The sequence below is a fragment of the Piliocolobus tephrosceles genome, chromosome 2, assembly GCF_002776525.5.
Source record: "Piliocolobus tephrosceles isolate RC106 chromosome 2, ASM277652v3, whole genome shotgun sequence".
NCBI lineage: Eukaryota > Metazoa > Chordata > Mammalia > Primates > Cercopithecidae > Piliocolobus > Piliocolobus tephrosceles.
In genome coordinates, this window is record NC_045435.1 from 88,924,110 (window position 1) to 88,942,610 (window position 18,501).

General features: G+C 39.6%; 1 protein-coding gene across 2 annotated transcripts in view; it reads left to right on the plus strand.

Moving 5' to 3' along the window:
* SMARCC1 (SWI/SNF related, matrix associated, actin dependent regulator of chromatin subfamily c member 1) overlaps positions 1-18,501 on the plus strand; it is a 205,889-nt gene that overhangs the window by 84,394 nt on the left and 102,994 nt on the right. For both annotated transcript variants that reach the window (XM_023231828.2, XM_023231829.2), the window contains exons 10-13: positions 1,418-1,539; positions 6,916-7,040; positions 14,793-14,852; positions 18,295-18,332. In XM_023231828.2, coding sequence (XP_023087596.1) covers positions 1,418-1,539; positions 6,916-7,040; positions 14,793-14,852; positions 18,295-18,332 — 345 coding nt within the window. The remainder of the gene's footprint in view (positions 1-1,417; positions 1,540-6,915; positions 7,041-14,792; positions 14,853-18,294; positions 18,333-18,501) is intronic.

Genomic DNA, 18,501 nt, shown 5'->3' on the forward strand with positions numbered 1-18,501 from the left:
AATGGAAATGCAGTTGAAAAGAATAGGATGGCAACAGAGAAAATTAACGTTTAATTCATGGATTTTTTTCATTTTGGCGTGAGACAGAATCTCATTCTGTCACCTACGCTGAATGGTGGCGCAATTATAGCACACTGTGACCTTGACCTCCTGAGCATAAGCTATCCTCCCGGCTCAGTATTCTGAGTAATTCGGGCCATACACGCACACCCCTAAACCCAGCTAACTTTTTGTTTGTTTTTGTAGAGACAAGGTCTTACTATGTTTCCCAGGCTGGTCTTGAACTCCTGGGCTCAAGCATTCCCCCGCCTCGGCCTCCCAAAGTGCTGGGATTACAGGTGTGAGCCACCATGACCAGCCTAATTGATGTTTTAATTTTAGGTTATTTACTTATGCCTGTCACGCTTTTACCTAATCTAGTACTGATCATTTAGGTATTTTTTTCTTTATAATAGTCTATTTTATTAAATTGGTAGTTACTGTCTGCAGGCTTGCTTTTGTATGTTGATCTTATGTCTTGCAACTTTCCTGACTTGTTCATTAGGTCTGGTAGTTTTTTTAATGTATAAAATTGTACCATCTGCAAACTGGGATAGTTTTTACTTATAAAGGTTGACTTTTTTTTTTTCCTTCTTTGAGAGAGAGTCTTGCTCTGTCACCCAGACTGGAGTGCAGTCATATGATCATGACTCAGTGCAACCTTCGCCTACTGGGTTCAAGCAGTTCTCATATCTCAGCCTCCTGAGTAGCAGGGAGTACAGGCATGCTTCACCATACCCTGCTAATTTTTTGTATTTTTAGTAGAGATGGGGTTTCCCTGTGTTGGACAGGTTGGTCTTGAACTCCTTGCCTCAAGTGATTTTCCCACCTCGGCTTCCCAAAGTGCTGGAATTACAGGCATGAGCCATGGCACGCCGAGACGTTGACTTTTAAATTATGTTGCCATCTTGCTTAACATTTCTTATGACATAAAGTTATATTCTATTTATTTTAGAGATTAAGAATAATTCCTATAATGCTACATTTTCACAGGATCATTTGGCCTGTCTTTGTATTTTGTCAGTTTAATAGAGTATATTTCATATTTTTCCAGCAGTTATTGAAATACATTTCCCACCTCAAAACATAGAATGTGAACAGTACCAGTTTTTAGTTGTGCAAGGTTTCAGCATGTCTATTATAGCATAGTTTGAATAACTGATAGCTGATACTTACATTGATGATATATATCACCTGAAAGGTCAGGGAAAGTTTCTTGATTACTGGTGTTCCTGGATGATTAATGATATTCTTTTCATTTGCTCTGAACCAAGAATATGCTGTTGTCTTTGTATGTGGAGACTCACCGTTTGCCAAGGATTTGTAGAAACTGAGGAGCAAAGATAGCTGATATTTATTTCCATTTACTTCTTCCTAGCCAGTCAGAAGTCCAGAAAGAAGAGATAGAAAAGCATCAGCTAATGCCCGAAAGAGGAAACATTCGCCTTCGCCTCCCCCTCCGACACCAACAGAATCACGAAAGAAAAGTGGCAAGAAAGGGTAAGAACGATTACATGATTCAAAGGGCATTAAAACAGGCCGGATGTGGTGGCTTACACCTATAATCCCAGCACTTTGGGAGGCCAAGGCAGGCAGATCAACTGAGGTCAGGAGTTCAAAACCAGCCTGGCCAACATGGTGACACGCCATCTCTACTAAAAATATAAAAATTAGCTGGGCATGGTGGTGCACGCCTGTTTGAATGTTAGGTTTGGAATGCTTGTTAGACGTTCTACACGAGGAGATGTGGAACTGGCTGTTGGATTTATGAGGCTTGGGAGGCTGAGCCTGGAAAATCGCTTGGATTTTTTTTTTTTTTTTTTTGTATCTAAGTATGTATTGAGAAGCATGGCTGGTAAGGAGTTTAAGACATTATATTCACCAAATTTAGTGTCTCCTTTTCTGATTTTACCATTTGTCCCGTTTGTGACCAAATGAACTCATAGAAGAGGTGAATACGTGGCTGCTTGATGTTTGGCAAAGCATGGCAGTACAACTTTTGTACTTAGTGAGCTTTGGTTGAATGAGGATTATGATTTCTACTGAATAGATTGTTTTGAGGGTTAAATGAGACTTTAAAGCCTTTGCACATTGCCTGGCCTTAAATACACACTTAATAAATGGTAAATGGTAGTTATTAATTGGTATATATTAAGATACATAATTTCTGGTTTGCGTAGCTTAAAATATTTTCATTATAATTTTTATCATTTAGACTTAGCAAGATAATTATGGTCTGTAAATTGATTATTTTCATGTGACAGTCGACTTTTTGGATGTTGATTGAAGTGTAAAGGTACAATTGACATCATCTCTCCTGCAATTTCCTTATATAGACTTTCCTCTCTACCCTAGTTAGCATTTCTGTTCCCAGAAGATTCCTTGAATCATATTACTTCCTGAAGGGTAGTTATGACAACACTCTTACTAATAGAAGTCTTTAGGTGCGTTTAAAAACCTCTTAGTTTCATATATTATTAAGCAAGTTACAGTCATCAAAAAACCTTTAAAAACTTAGTTTTTGAGCCCATATATATTATGACATGAAAACTGAAATTATAAAAATAGATTTTTCATTAGCTGTTTATGGGGTAACTTTATTTTTTACAGTTCTTTTTTTTTTGGAAATGGAGTCTCGCTGTGTTGCCAGCCTGAAGTGCAGTGGAGCGATCTCAGCTCACTGCAATCTTCTCCCAAATTCAAGCGATTCTCCTGCCTCAACCTCCCAAGTAGCTGGGAGTACAGGCTCGCGCCACCATGCTTGGCTAATTTTTTTGTATTTTTAGTAGAGACGGAGTTTCACCATGTTGGTCAGGATGGTCTCAATCTCCTGACCTCGTGATCCACCCGCCTCAGCCTCCCAAAGTGCTGGGATTACAGGCGTGAGCCACCGTGCCTGGCATACATTCCTTTTATATATGTTTAACATTTCATCTTTTTTTTTGAGACAGGGTCGTGAACCACCATGCCTGGCCTACATTCCTTTTATATATATTTAACGTTTCATCTTTTTTTTGAGACACTGTCTTGCTCTGTTGCCCAGACTGGAGCACAGTGGTGTGATCTCAGCCCATTGCAACCTCTATCCCCTGGGCTCAGGCAATTCTCCTACTTCAGCCTCTTGAGTAGCTGAGACTACAGGTGCGCAGTACCACACTCAGCTAATTTTTGTAGTTTTTGTAGAGATGGTTTCTCTCCTTGTTACCCAGACTGGTCTCAAACTCCTGGTCTCAAGCAGTCCTTCCACCACGGCCTCCCAAAGTGTTGGGATTATTTGCATGAGCCACCACACCTAGCCTGTTTCTTACATTTCTAGTCTGAATGTTGCTGTTGTTGTTCAGAGATTTTGGAGCTACATGAGATCTTTGCAGGGAGAGCACTGTCAACTGTGATGAGATAAAATGGGGTGCTGGGACACCAGTGTTTATTGAACCCAGATGTGATCCCTAGGAGGCTTGAGGCTCACAATGGTGACATGTAACCTCTACTTTGAATATAATGCATACCAGATTGAGTTCTCTAAAATATATGTATGCATGTACTTTAATGGAATACATTTGCCTTGTAATGACCACACCTTTTCTCATTTTACATTTCTCCTTAGAATTATGTTGAAAATATAATTAGAAAATATTTTGAAATCTGTTTTCCCAACTTTTGTTTCATTCATCTGCATTGTATGTTTTCTTCCCCTTTAAGTATTTTATCTCTCTGCTGCGTTTAGGTTTATAGGCTTTTAAAAAATCATCATGTAGCACTTGTCTTTCAAGTTGCCTGCTTAGCCCTCTTCCAAGTGTACTTTCCTTCCTTTTGTTTTAAAAAAAAAATAAAGGCTGAGTACGGTGGCTCACGCCTGTAATCCCAGCATTTTGGGAGGCCGAGATGGGTGAATCACGAGGTCAGGAGATGGAAACCATCCTAGCTAACACAGTGAAACCCAGTCTCTACTTAAAATACAAAAAAAAATTAGCCGGGCGTAGTCCCAGCTGCTCTGGGGAGGCTGAGGCAGGAGAATGGCGTGAACCTGGGAGGCGGAGCTTGCAGTGAGCTGAGATCACGCCACTGTACTCCAGCCTGGGTGACAGAGCGAGACTCCGTCTCAAAGAAAAAAAAAAAAACAAGAACAAAAACAAACAAAAAAACTCGTGATTTTTATTTGGAAAACAGTTTTACTTTATGTATCCTATTCTAACCTAAGCCAGTATGTCATCCCTCAAAGGGAACTTTGAGCATTTTTTCTGCACTGTAGAACTCAGGCTGGCCCAGCATGCTGTTTCAGTCAGCTTTTTCTCCATTTCCACTCTCACTTCACAGTGCACTTTAGATTGCTATGCAGTACTTCCCAAAGCAAGTGTGTTTTTCTTTTCTTACACCTTTTGGCCATTATTCTGCATCCTGAAGCATTGTCTTTTTTTTTATTACAATTTCATTTATTTATTTTTGCCAGACAAGATCTTGCTCTTTGGCAGGAAAAAATAAAAAACAATAACAAATAAATTAGGGGCTTAAATTAGTATAACAACATCTGCTGAAGAATAAATAATCATTAAAAAAAGACAATGCAGAATATTCAGGGTGCAGAATAAAGGCTGGAGTGCAGTGGTGCAATCATGTAACCTTAAAATCCTGAGGTCAAGCAGTCCTCCTCAGTGGCTAGGACTACAGGTGCATGCCACCATGCCTGGCTTAGCATTAAAAACTTTTTGGAGGCTGGTGCAATAGTCCATGCTTGTCATCCTAGCACTTTGGGAGACTGAGGTGGACAGATTGCCTGAGCTCAGGAGTTAGAGACCAGCCTGAGCAACATAGTGAAACCCCATCTTTACTAAAAATACAAAAAAAATTAACCAGGCGTGGTTGTGCACCCTTGTAATCCAAGCTACTGGGGAGACTGAGGCATGAGAATTGCTTGAACCTGAGAAGGCAAAGGTTGCAGTGAGCTGAGATTCGTGCCACTTCTCTCCAGCCTGGGCAACAGAGCAAGACTGTCTCCTCCCCCTGCCCCCACCAAAACAAAAGAAAAGAAAACAAAACTTTTTGGGCCAGGAGTCATGGCTCATGCCTGTAATCCCAGAACTTTGGGAGGCCAAAGTAGGAGGATCGCTTAAATTTGAGATCACCTGAGGCAACATAGTGAAACCCTGTATCTAGAATAAATTAAAGAAAGAAAAATAGTCTGGGCATGATGGTGTGCACTTACAGCCTCAGCTACTCAGGAGCCTGAGGAAGGAGGATCACTTGAGCCCAGGAGTTCAAGGATGCAGTGACCTGTGATTGCACCACTGCATTCCAGCTTAGACAACAAAGTGAGACCCTGTCTCAAAATTTAAATTTTTTGTTTTTTGGTAGAGATGGGGTCTCGCTCTGTTTCTGAGGCTGGTCTCGAATTCCTGGCCTCAGGCAGTTCTTCTGCCTTGGCCTTCCATTGCTCTTGGATTATAGGCATGAGCCACCACACCCAGCCCTTACCTCTTAGTGAATTGTTAAACAATTCTCAAGGTTCAACTTAACTCTAACCTTCAATCTTTGCAACCTCTCTGTGATGTATTTTCTTGGTACTTCTATTCATTTATCTGCACTGAAATATAATACTTCTATTGTATTTCTCTTTGTTTCTGTGAATCCTGTTATGTGAGGTAAGGGTTTCTGTTGTATATCCCTTGTAATCCCTAAAGGTAAAGAATCATTACTGGGTTTATTTTTTTGAGCCCCCTGGCATTTATTAGTTTTAAAAATTAATAATGATTTGATTGAATTTTTGGTGCAAGAGCAGTGGACGATTTTATACGGAAGATTTAGTACTATATTTAGGGATTCTACTCGCCATTCCTGATATTTGGATGATAAAATGGCCATTAAAGCACAGTGGTACATCTCTTTGATCACATTTGTGATTGCTTATAATCTTAGTATATATCATATTTCCTTAGCAGTTCTTTTATTACACTAATTTAAGTCCCTTTTGTGATAGTGCCAGCAATTGTCTAGTAGGATTTTTTGCCCATTTTTTTATGCCTGTTAACTTTTATTTTTGTTTTATTGGCTGGTTAGATGTAATTTGGGGGAAGTTATCTAATTTTTTCTTTTTAATGTTTGACTTTTTTATTTTTATTTTATTTATTTATTTTATTTTATTTTATTTTTTGAGACGGAGTCTCGCTCTGTCGCCCAGGCTGGAGTGCAGTGGCCAGATTTCAGCTCACTGCAAGCTCCGCCTCCCGGGTTTACGCCATTCTTCTGCCTCAGGCTCCCGAGTAGCTGGGACTACAGGCGCCCGCCACCTTGCCCGGCTAGTTTTTTCTATTTTTTTTTTTTTTAGTAGAGATGGGGTGTCACCGTGTTAGCCAGGATGGTCTCGATCTCCTGACCTCGTGATCTGCCCGTTTTGGCCTCCCAAAGTGCTGGGATTACAGGCTTGAGCCACCGTGCCCGGCCACCTTTTTTATTTTTAAAAATTCTTTTAGATGGAGTCTCCCTCTGTCACCCAGGTGGGAGTGCACTGGCAACATCTCAGCTCAGTCCAGCCTCCACCTTCCGGGTTCAAGCGATTCTCCTGCCTCAGCCTGCTGAGCAGGTGGGATTACAGGCGCCTGCCACCATGCCTGGTTTATTTTTGTATTTTTAGTAGAGAAAGGGATTCGCCATGCTGGCGAGGCTGGTCTCAAACTCCTGGCCTCAGTGATCCACCTGCCTCAGCCTCCCAAAATGCTGGGATTACAGGCATGAGCCACTGTGACTGACCTACTGTTTGTCTTTTAAAAAAGTGATCTTTAGCATATATTCTACAAATAATGAAGGTGTGCAGCCTCAGAAACTGTTTGCTATAAGTAGCAATAATCAATCTTGTTTATATTTCATATACCTTGTATGTTTTAGCCAAGCTAGCCTTTATGGGAAGCGCAGAAGTCAGAAAGAGGAAGACGAGCAAGAAGATCTAACCAAGGATATGGAAGACCCAACACCTGTACCCAATATAGAAGAAGTAGTACTTCCCAAAAATGGTTTGTATTATTCTGCATGAGAGTGTTAGACGTAATTTAGTCATTCTCAGCAATACCATGGGATGAGTCAGTGCTTGCTGTGGGTCCACAGTTCTCGACTTTCAAGTATGAATAGATTGTCCCTTTTATGAATATCATTTTTGAATGTTCTGTAATCATTTAAGTAGTTTTACTCTTTTTTTTTTGAGATGGAGTATCTCTCTGTTGCCCAGGCTGGAGTGCAGTGGCGTGATCTCAGCTCACTGCAAGCTCTGCCTCCCGGGTTCACGCCATTCTCCTGCCTCAGCCTCCTGAGTAGCTGGGACTACAGGTGCCCACCACCACACCCGGCTGATTTTTTGAAGTTTTTAGTAGAGACAGGGGTTCACCGTGTTAGCCAGGATGGTCTCGATCTCCTGACCTCGTGATCCGCCCGCCTTGGCCTCCCACAGTGCTGGGATTACAGGCATGAGCCATTGCGCCTGGGCCTACTCTTTGTTTATTGAGAAAACTTACAGCGACCAAAAACAACTTTAAATTTAGGAATGTTTTTAAATTAATGGTTTTTTTTTTTTTTTTTTTTTTTTTTTTTTTTTTTTTTTTTTTTTTTTGAGACGGAGTCTCGCTGTGTCGCCCAGGCTGGAGTGCAGTGGCTCGATCTCGGCTCACTGCAAGCTCCGCCTCCCGGGTTCATGCCATTCTTCCACCTCAGCCTCCGAGTAGCTGGGACTACAGGCACCCACCACCACGCCCGGCTAATTTTTTGTATTTTTAGTAGAGACGGAGTTTCACCGTGTTAGCCAGGATGGTCTCGATTTCTTAACCTCGTGTTCCCCCCCTCCGGCCTCCCAAAGTGCTGGGATTACAGGCTTGAGCCACCGCGCCCGGCCAAAATTAATGGTTTTTAAATTGCAACAGAATCATATTCATACGAAAAAGTGGAGTATGTACTTATATACAGTTTAACTTACTGAAATCTCTAGGGAATGCTTTATGTGAATGTAGATTTGAAGATCTCCAGTAATGAATTTCTTCTAAGTGTGATGAACCTTAGTTACCAGTTTTGTAAATTCTGACCTGACTTCTATTCAATGTAATTAAATTCAGAGTGGGCTGGGCATGGTAGCTTATACCTGTAACCCCAGCACTTGGGGAGACCAAAGCAGGGGGATCACTTGAGGTCAAGAGTTCAAGACCAGCCCGGCCAATGTGGTGAAACCCCATCTGTACTAAAAATACAGAAATTAGCCAGGCACAGTGGTGCACGCCTGTAATTCCAGCTACTCTGGAGGCTGAGGCAGAAGAATCATTTGAACCCAGGAGGCGGAGGTTGCAGTGAGCTGAGATCATACCACTGCACACCAGCCTGGGCGACAGACTGAGACTCAGTCTCAAAAACAAAAACAACAAACATAAAAAAGCCAAAATGTTCTTTAAATATTGATAAGGTATTTTTTATTGACCATTAAATGTTTGTGTCCTCAGTGAGCCAGTGATCAGATTTAAAAAAAATAAGCTCTAGCATACTTTAAAAAGTAAAGACCTATGATTGGCATTTTATGATTTATTAGCCTTCTCCACCCATCTTTGTGGGTGCAGCTTGTAAATAAGAGACTATATATATGACTATATATATCAGTTGGTGAATTATAACTCTCATACTAATCATCTGAGTTTATAGAATTTCACTGGAATCTAGAAAGTGGAGATTTAAAATTTGGGGACTAGAAACTAAGTCATTAAAGTTATTAGTAGTTTTTTTTTTTTAATATGCTTTATTGAAATAACAGGAGGAATTAGAACTTTTTCTGGTTATTAGAAGCTGAATTACAATTTCTTCAAAACAGCCTAAGATGAAGGATTGTAGTAAATTATAAGGTATCTCTTTTTTATTTTACTATTCTGTGAGCATGAAAAATAATGAAAAAGTAGAAAAAAAATCCAGGATTTAGATTAAGATGTGTATGAAGCATATAACTATCTCTCCTGTGCTAAACTTGTGCAGTGACAGAAAAGAGTATTATAAAAAGCCTAGGAAAAACCAGAACATTATTTGTACATTTGTACATTGTTGAGAAATTTGTAAAATATAGGAAGCCATCTGGATCTAAAAGTAAGATGAGTTACTAAAACTCAGGAAGTATACAGTTAAAAATAGGAGAAGATTATATGGTTTATATGGCACTAAACAGAGCAGTTGATAAAGAAGACTATATGGTTTATATGGCACTAAAGACAGAGCAGTTGATAAATAATTAAGATGGGCACTGGGTATATATGTATATATACATAGGTATATACATGTAGGGCAATATGCATATGTATGTATATATATACACACACAAATGGGAAATATACATATGTATAGACATATAGGGCAATATACATATGTATAAGATGGGCACTGGGTGTATATATGTATATACATATGTATATACATACAGGACAGTTAAGAATACCAGGAGAAGCTAGGCTCATCAGCATTGGTCTGTCTGTATTTTGCACTCAGCTGATGGTGTGTTGTCTGGTCAAAGGCTAAAGCACTAAGGCTAAAGGTGACAAAGATGGCAAGGAAAGTGTCCCAAGCAGTTCTTGACATCCAGATGGAGGGATTAAAGGATAAAAAAAAATAAGCAGGAGAATTGGTAGTTGTCCTTTTTATTGGTTTTCTGTTCTCTAGTGAATTTATAAATTACACCATTCAAGCATTTGATTTTTCTGAATTTAAGTATAACCAGTTCAAGCCCCTATTCACAGTTGCTTGGATTTTCATTTTCTTAACACTTTTTTTTTTTTTTTGGAGGACAGGTGCTCTTAACTTCTTGTGTCCTAAGAAATTTTTTGCCTATGTTAGTGTTGTAAATGTGTTTTTCTGTGTTTTCTTGCAGAAGGCTTATGCCTTCTGCTCTTATAGTTAGGTCTGTGACCCAATTTAAAGTTGTTTTTGAGGATGTTATGAATTACGGGTCGAAGTTTATTTTAATCCGCACATAGGTATTTAGTTGTTTGTACACCATTTGCTTGAAAAGACACTACTTCTCACATTGAACTATTTTGATACCTTTGTTGAAAATCATCACACATGTCTACATTTAGATTCAGTATTCTATTCTAACCATCTCATTGTACTTAATACCACAGGGCCTGAGTTATGGTTTTTTTTAGTAAGTATTGAAATTGAGTAAACTTCAACTTTTGTTCACATTTTTCAATATTGTTTTTGCTATTATAGCTCTTAGCTTTTCCATGTAAGTCTTAGCACCAGCATTTAATGTAATTTTTCCTCTTCTGTGTTTTGTATGTTTTATTATGAGGTCTTTCACATTTTGTTAAATTTATATATCAGTTTTTTTTGTTACTGAAAGTTTAAAATTTTCCACTTATGTTTTGCTAGTATGTAGAAAGAGAATTAATATTCCTTAATTTTTGACCGTGTATTCTGTTTCTTTTTAAAAAATCATGTATTCTGGCACTTTTTTGTAGATTTCTTAGGATTTTCTGTTATACAAACCTCCAATTACGTTATACCTCCACTATAATTTTAATTTTAATAGCAGTTTAGAAAGCAGACATTTTTGCTTTTTTCTCTGTCTTCGAAAGAACACATTTATGTTTTACCATGATGTGTGATATCACACAATAGATGTTTCATCAATTTCAGGAAGCTTTCTTCTTGGATTTTTGTGAGTTCTTATGAATGAATGCCAAATTTTGATACCATTCTTCAGTATCCACTGATGTAATGATATTTCTCCTTTTAATCAGTTAATATTATTTAATTACATTGATTTTTGTAGTGGTTGAATCAACTTTGCATTCCTGGAATTAAAAAAAAAAAGTCAGGGTCTCTCGCTCTGTCGCCCAGGCTGGAGTGCATTGGTACAGTCGTGACTCACTGCTCACTCAAGTGATCCTCCCACCTCAGCCTCTCATTTTCGCTGGGATGCAGGTGCTCACTACCACGTTTGCCTAATTTTTATTCATTGTAGAGACATGGTCTTGCCATATTGCCCAAACTGGTCTCAAACTCCTGAGCTCAAGCAATCTGCCCGCCTCAGCCTCCCAAAGTGCAAGCTACCATGTCTGGCTTATTTTGTAGTTAATTCCTAATTAAAATCTATGGCAGAGCTGGACATGGTGGTCTTTCCCCGTAGTCCTGGCTGTTCAGTGAGAGGATTGCTGGAAACCAAGGACATTGAGGCTTCAGTGAGCCATGATCGCACCACTGCACCACAGCCTGGGCTAAGGAGTGAGACCCTGATTCAAAAAAACCCAAAATCATTCACTGAAAATCTAGTCTTTTGAAATTTATTCACACTTGGCCGGGCACGGTGACTCATGCCTGTAATCCCAGCACTTTGGGAGGTCGAGGCGGGTGGATCACCTGAGGTCCGGAGTTCAAGACTAGCCTGGACAACATGGTGAAACCCCATCTCTACTAAAAACACACACAAAAAATTAGCCGGGTGTGGTGGCAGGTGCCTGTAGTCCCAGCTACTCAGGAGGCTGAGGCAGGAGAATCACTTGAACCCAGGAGGTGGGGGTTGCATTGAGCCAAGATTGCGCCATTGCACTCCAGCCTGGGCGACAAGAGCAAAGCTCTGTCTCAAAAATAAAAAAAATTATTCATACTTGTTTTATTACACAGCATATAGTTTATTTTGGTGAACGTTTGCTTGTACTACTTGAAAAGGACATGTGTTGTACAGTTTTTGAGTCTAGTGTTGTATACATTTGTTTGTTTGTTTGTTTTGTTTCTGAGACAGAGTCTGGGCTCTGTTGCCCAGGTTGGAGTGCAGTGGTATGATCTCAGCTCACTGCAACCTCGGCCCCCAGGATTCTAGTGATTGTCCTGCCTCAGCCTCCTGAGTAGCTGAGATTACAGGCGCCCGCCACCACGCTTGGCCAGTGTTTTTGTATTTTTAGTAGAGACAGGGTTTTGCCATGTTGGCCAGGCTGGTCTTGAACTTCTGATCTCAGGTGATCCACCCGCCTCAGCCTCCCAAAGTGCTGATTATAGGCATCAGCCACCTCGCCTGGCCTTTTTTTTTTTTGAGATGGCATCTTGCTCAGTCACCCAGTCTGGAGTGCAGTGGCATGATCTCGACTCACTGCAACCTCTGCCTCTTGAGTTCAAGTGATTCTCCTGCCTCAGCTTCTCGAGTAGCTGGAATTACAGAAGTGCACCACTATGTCTGGCTAATTTTTGTATTTTTATTAGAGATAGAGTTTCAGTGTGTTGCCCAGGCTGATCTAACTCCTGACCTCAAGTGATCTGCACACCTTAGCCTCCTAAAGTGCTGGGATTATAGGCGTGAGCCACTGCGCCTGACCTTTTTTTTTTTCTGAGAGAGTCTTGCTCTGTTGCCCAGGCTGGAGTGCATTGGTACAATCTCTGCTCACTGCAACCTCTGCCAGGTTCATGTGATTCTCCTGCTTCAGCCTCCCTAGTAGCTGGGATTACAGGTGCCTTCCACCATGCCCAGCTAAGTTTTGTATTTTTAGTAGAGACAGGCTTTCACCATGTTGGCCAGGCTGGTCGGAACTCCTGACCTTAGGTGATCCGTCTGCCTTGTCCTTCCAAAGTTCTGGGATTACAAGCATGAGCCACTGTGCCTGGATGACTTTTTCAACCACTACAGGGACAGATGCTGAGGGTGAAATAGAAAACAGGCATTCAGTTTTCCAGTGTATGATTTTATGCATAATATAGCATTGTTTTAATTGAGATATACTTCACCTAACATAAAATTAATTAATTAAAAGTACATACTTGCATTGCCACCCAGACTGGAATACAGCTGTGCAATCATAACTCATGCAGCCTTCACCTCCTAGGCTCAAGTGTTTCTCCTGCCTCAGTCTCCCTAGTAGCTAGGACTTACAAGCATGAGCCACTACACCCAGTTATAAGGGCATTAATCCCATTCTTGAGGGGCCTATCCTCCTGACTTAATTATTTTCCAAAGGCTTCACTTCTAAATGCCAGGACACTACAGTTGGGTTTCAACATAAGAATTTTATGGGCACACATTTTTTTCTGTTACTATGTGTTTAGCTCATCAAATATATTTAGAAACACTGTTAACTAGTTGAGGTTTAAATACAAGAAATTTAGCACTTTAAACAGGTTTTTTTTTTTTTTTGGGGAGAAAGTATTTACCCATTTAACAAAGGACTACAATCCTAAAAATGTATAAAGAGTCTGAACTCCTTAGAGTAAGTATTTACTGTTGCTTATGTCAGATTGGTAACTTGTTAGAAATACATGGCCAAGAAGTGTGTGAACAGATGGTCACTTAAAGATATGCAAGTTCTTCAGATCACTGTTTGCATCAATAAGATTTTCACAACCTAAAAGGTAGATGGAAAAGTGTGAAAGTTTTGAGGAATGAGTACTATCAAATGCTGTTGATGGAAAGTGTAAATTAACGAAGACATTTAACACAATTCGGCTGTATTTTTTTGTTGTTGTTGTTTGTTTTTTTAGAATCTGAGTCTCGCTGTATTGTCCAGGCTGGAATGCAGTGGCACAGTCTCGCTCATTGCAACCTCCACCTCCCAGGTCAAGTGATTCTCTTGCCTCTGCATCCCAAGTAGCTGGGATTACAGATGCACACCACCATGTCAAGCTAGTTTTTGTATTTTAGTATAGATGGAATTTCACCATGTTGGCGAGGCTGGTCTCAGACTCCTGACCTCAAATGATACACCTGCCTCAACCTCCCAAAGTGCTGGGAATACAGGCATGAGCCACTTCACCCGGCCTTGACTGTGTTTTTAAAATTTTAAAATGTGTACCTTTAGTTGCAGTGTTTTATTTTTAGAATTTATCTTAAATAATTACATGTGCCCACAATGATAATTACAAAAGTATGTTTTTTAACAGTGAAATATTCAAAATAAACATGATTTCCACAAATGTAGGGCCAGTTAACTTACATCCACCCATGGACACAGTGGACTTGTAAAAATGAAAGAAATGTAATGTAACTCAAAGTTCTTACGTGGAAAGAAGGTCAGTGCTAAGAACTAAGCACAGTATTGATAACATTTACATAGAGTTAAAAAACCCTCAGGATATATTTTGACGTCCATATGGATGTATAAAAGATTCGTTTGGCCAGACGCAGTGGCTCATGTCTGTGATCCCGGCATTTTGGGAGGCTGATGTGAGTGGATTGCATGAGCTCAGGAGTTCGAGACTAGCCTAGGCAACATGGTGAAACCATGTTTCTATAAAAAATAAAAAAATTATCTAGGTATGGTGGCATGTGCCCATAGTCTAATTCCTTAGGAGCCTGAGATCAAAGGATCACTTGAGCCTGGGAGGTCAAGGCTGCGGTGAGCCTTGATCGTACCACTGCACTCAAGCTTGGGCGACAGACTGAGTCCCTGTCTCAAAACAAACTGAAAAGGTATTAGTTCTTCCTTAATTTTTTTTTAAATGAATGAATGGAATAGAAGTGAGAATCAAAACAAATGCAACATAAACTTCAACAAAAAAACTTTTATGGAAGGGATTGAAAGATTATTTTCATGTTTTGTTGAGTATTTTGTATTGTTTACTTTTATGATGAAAATACACGGTGCTTGGGTAATTAGAATATAATCTACTAAATATTTCATATCTGGACTTATGATTTTTACCTGAAAATATTGAATTGTGTTGCAGTTGTAGTGAGATGCATGTCGTTTAATCATGTCCTATTCTGTTTGCTTTCTAAAAAGAAGCACAACTTTCCCACATAAACATAACTCTTGTTTTTCTAGTGAACCTAAAGAAAGATAGTGAAAATACACCTGTTAAAGGAGGAACTGTAGCGGATCTAGGTAAGCACCCCCCCAAAAAATATACAATGGTCTGTGCTTTCTGTCTTGAATATGTCATCTCCTTTGATAGTCTATTCTCTCTTTTATCTGTTTTTTAGAGACAAGGTCTTGTTCTGTTGGTAAGCCTGGAGTGCAGTGGCGTAATATAGACCACCACAGCTTTAAACGTCTGGGCTCCAGCGATTTTCCCACCTTAGTCTTCCAAGTAGTTTGGATTGTAGGCACATACCACCATGCCCAGCGTGATACACTCCTTTTCTTTTTTTTTTCTTGAGACAGAATCTCGCTCTGTTGCCCAGGGTAGAGTGCAGTGGCACGACCTCGGCTCACTGCGAACTCTGCCTCCTGGGTTTAAGCAATTCTCCTGCTTCAGCCTCCTGAGTAGATGGGATTACAGGCACGCGCCACCACGCACAGCTAATTTTTGTATTTTTAGTAGAGACGGGGTTTCACCATGTTGATCAGGCCTGTGTCAAACTCCTGACCTCATGATCCGGCTGTCTCGGCCTCCCAAAGTGCTGGGATTACAGGCGTGAGCTGCCGTGACTGGCCGATACTCCTTTCTTAAGTGAGACTTGTGCTTAACCACTGCGGGATATTAGCTGTGGCTTACTCTTAGTGGCATTATGATTTGGGTAGCTACTGTTGTAGGAAAGTTAATTTCCTGTGATCCATTGTTGCCATTCTTAGTGATCTCCCCCTGTTGGAGCATATTTTTCTACAAACTAGCAAAGGTGGTAATATTATAATTGAATATAAATATGAGTTTTAACAAAATAGTTCTAATTAAAGTACTTTTTCAAATGTCGCTGAAAGAATTGTTTTTGTAACATAGTATGCAAGTTGATATTGTATTGTTAGAACAAAAATCTGTGGCGTGTTAATACTTAGTAAGTCAAATTAAAGTTTCTAAGCAGTATGAAATGAGAATGACGTCATCTTTTCCTAGTATTTCCAAGTCTTAGAGTACATTTTCACAAAGTGTAATTCTTGAGTGATTTTGCAGGAAAATAGAGAAAAATATAATCACTTGTTCTCTTTAAAAATTAAATAGGGGTAGTTTTAAACATCTTTGTTCTGGAGAGTTGTGGATGAGACAATAGCCTTGATTTCTTTTATTCACTTGTAAAGGAGAACCTAATGTTTTCAGTATATACTAAATGTTTGACTTTATGGAATTTTAAACCTGAAAGGGATTTTCAAGATCTCCTTTTTTAGAAAATGAGACATCAATTCTATCTTCTAATGAAGGAATTCTGTATTTGAATAAATTGCAGTCGTTATTATTTTCTGAGACGGAGTCTCAGTCTGTTACCAAGGCTGGAGTGCAGTGGCACGATCTTGGCTCACTGCAACCTCCTCCTCCCGGGTTCAAGTGATTCTCCTGCCTCAGCCCCCTGAGTAGCTGGGACTACAGGCACGTGCCACCATGCCCGGCTAATTTTTGTATTATTAGTAGAGATGGGGTTTCACCAGGTTGGCCAGACTGATCTCGAACTCCTGACCTCAGGCGACCCACCCACCTCAGCCTCCCAAAGTGCTGAGATTACAGGCGTGAGCCACCGTGCCTGACCAGAGCTGTTGTTTTAACTGCTCTGTGTTCTACCTTATATGCTACCTCGTCAAATATAGGTCTTTCATTCTTCAGGTCTCTGAAGGATTCAGTTGTTTGGTGTGGAGCATATTTTCTCACATCTGAAAGAGAGAAGAGAACATTTATTGAATATTACCATTTAGGGATCAGCTAATTTAGTATTATCAGAAGTATCTTTCCATTGAGTACCAAGACTACCTTGGGGAATGAAACTTGGCAGACTAAAAATGTGTAATTTGAGTAATGGGAGAGATTATTAAGTCAAACTAATAGTTTCTAGTAAGAGATTGGTTATCCTATGGTTTACCATTGTCCAATGTACCAAGTGTTTGTTTTTGGCAGCTTTACCTAGATTTCTTTCTGTTAGTTACTTCCTAGATAAAAATAGTCACTATGCAGAGCTGCAGAACTCCTACTGGTAATTAATACTGTATTTTTTTCACATCCAGAATCGCCTATTCCTTGTTAGCAAGTATTTGTGACTAACTCACACATTAAGCCACCGTGTCCATCTCTGGGTGGCATGAGTAGTTGTCAGATCTTGTTCTACGTGTGTTTGCACTTCACTGTTAAACTGTTTTGTTTTATTGATGAGGAAATGGAGATTTAAAGAGGTTCAGTAACCTCTTTCCAAATATTTTGCAGAATCCCATTTTCGGTCCTGGTCTGTCTTATGTTTCCTGCCAATGCTTTGTATCACTGGACTTGCTGTTGTGGTTTGTCTATTTTGCTCAGCCTTTATGCGTTTTCATAGTGGCTTTCTGTTTTGTGAAGTCACCAAGCCAATCCAACTGGAGGCCCTTTGATTTGGTTTTTTCCTTTCTGTGGAATAATTACCTTGTCTTTCTCATCTCTTAACATTTCAACTTAAAGGCCACCTTTTCAGAGACACCTCTTAACTTGCTCTGAAGTATCTGCCTACCCACTTCCTCTCTAATATATTCATGTTTATTCTTTGTATAGCATTTTTCAAAATCTGATAAATTTCTGTTTATTTTTGCTATATCCCGTACCAGCCACCAAAAGTGTTGGTATTATAGCTGTGAGTGACCGCACCCTATCCTTTTTTTTTTTTTTTTTTTTTTAATAAGAGATAAGATCTTGCTGTGTTGCCCAGGCTGGACTTGGACTCCTGGCCTTGAGTGATTCTCCCACTTCAGTCTCCAGAGTAGCTGGGACTGTAGATGTGCACTGCTGCACCCAGCATCCCGTGTTCTTTTTGAACTTCATCATGCCTCACCTAGTGCCAACTGTCACAGTAGTCATAAAAAGCTTAAATATTACAGACATACAATAATGTAATTTGTTGTTCTTTAATACTACCTCTTTCCTATTCTGTACTGGCAGTTTTGCTTTTCACTGTGGAAATCAACTGTCTAGTTTATAAATTTTACCTGGGCTTTCTCTCATGCTGAGCCCTGTATCCTCAGAAGGCACTGTCTTACTAAGGTTAGTAAGGGATTGGTTATCACTTGTTTTTTTACTCATCATTCTTTACTCAATTCTTTTGGAACCCAAATGTTGTTATTTTAGCAAAACCCAGGAGACAAGAATCATAATCAAGTCCTGTGTCTGTTATTAAGATCATGACTATGATATTAGCTCAAGTAGTAATTAAATTCCCTACTGTTTGAAATTTTTAATGATCTTTGCTTTGAATTTCTAATTACGTCTGTGATTCTGTGTAAAATTCTAATTTAGTGAATTATTCAGAGTGATTTTGCTTTTATAATGCTCTATTTCATTCCTTTTCTTTGTCCAGTTTCAGTTCTTAGACCATTAATTTTCCAAATAACCCAAAGAACATTTACCTGTTTTGAAAATGAATTGTGTGTTTTGGTTTTGCAGATGAGCAGGATGAAGAAACAGTCACAGCAGGAGGAAAGGTAACAATTTAGTTAAGTCTGTTGTGAGAGAGCTTCTCTAAGGGTCCTGTGTACCGAATAGTAGAAGCACTGAATTGTACGTAGCCCAATTTTTGGACTATGAAGCCCTTCTGGTTTTTGAATTATTTATTTATTTATTTATTTATTTATTTATTTATTTATTTATTTA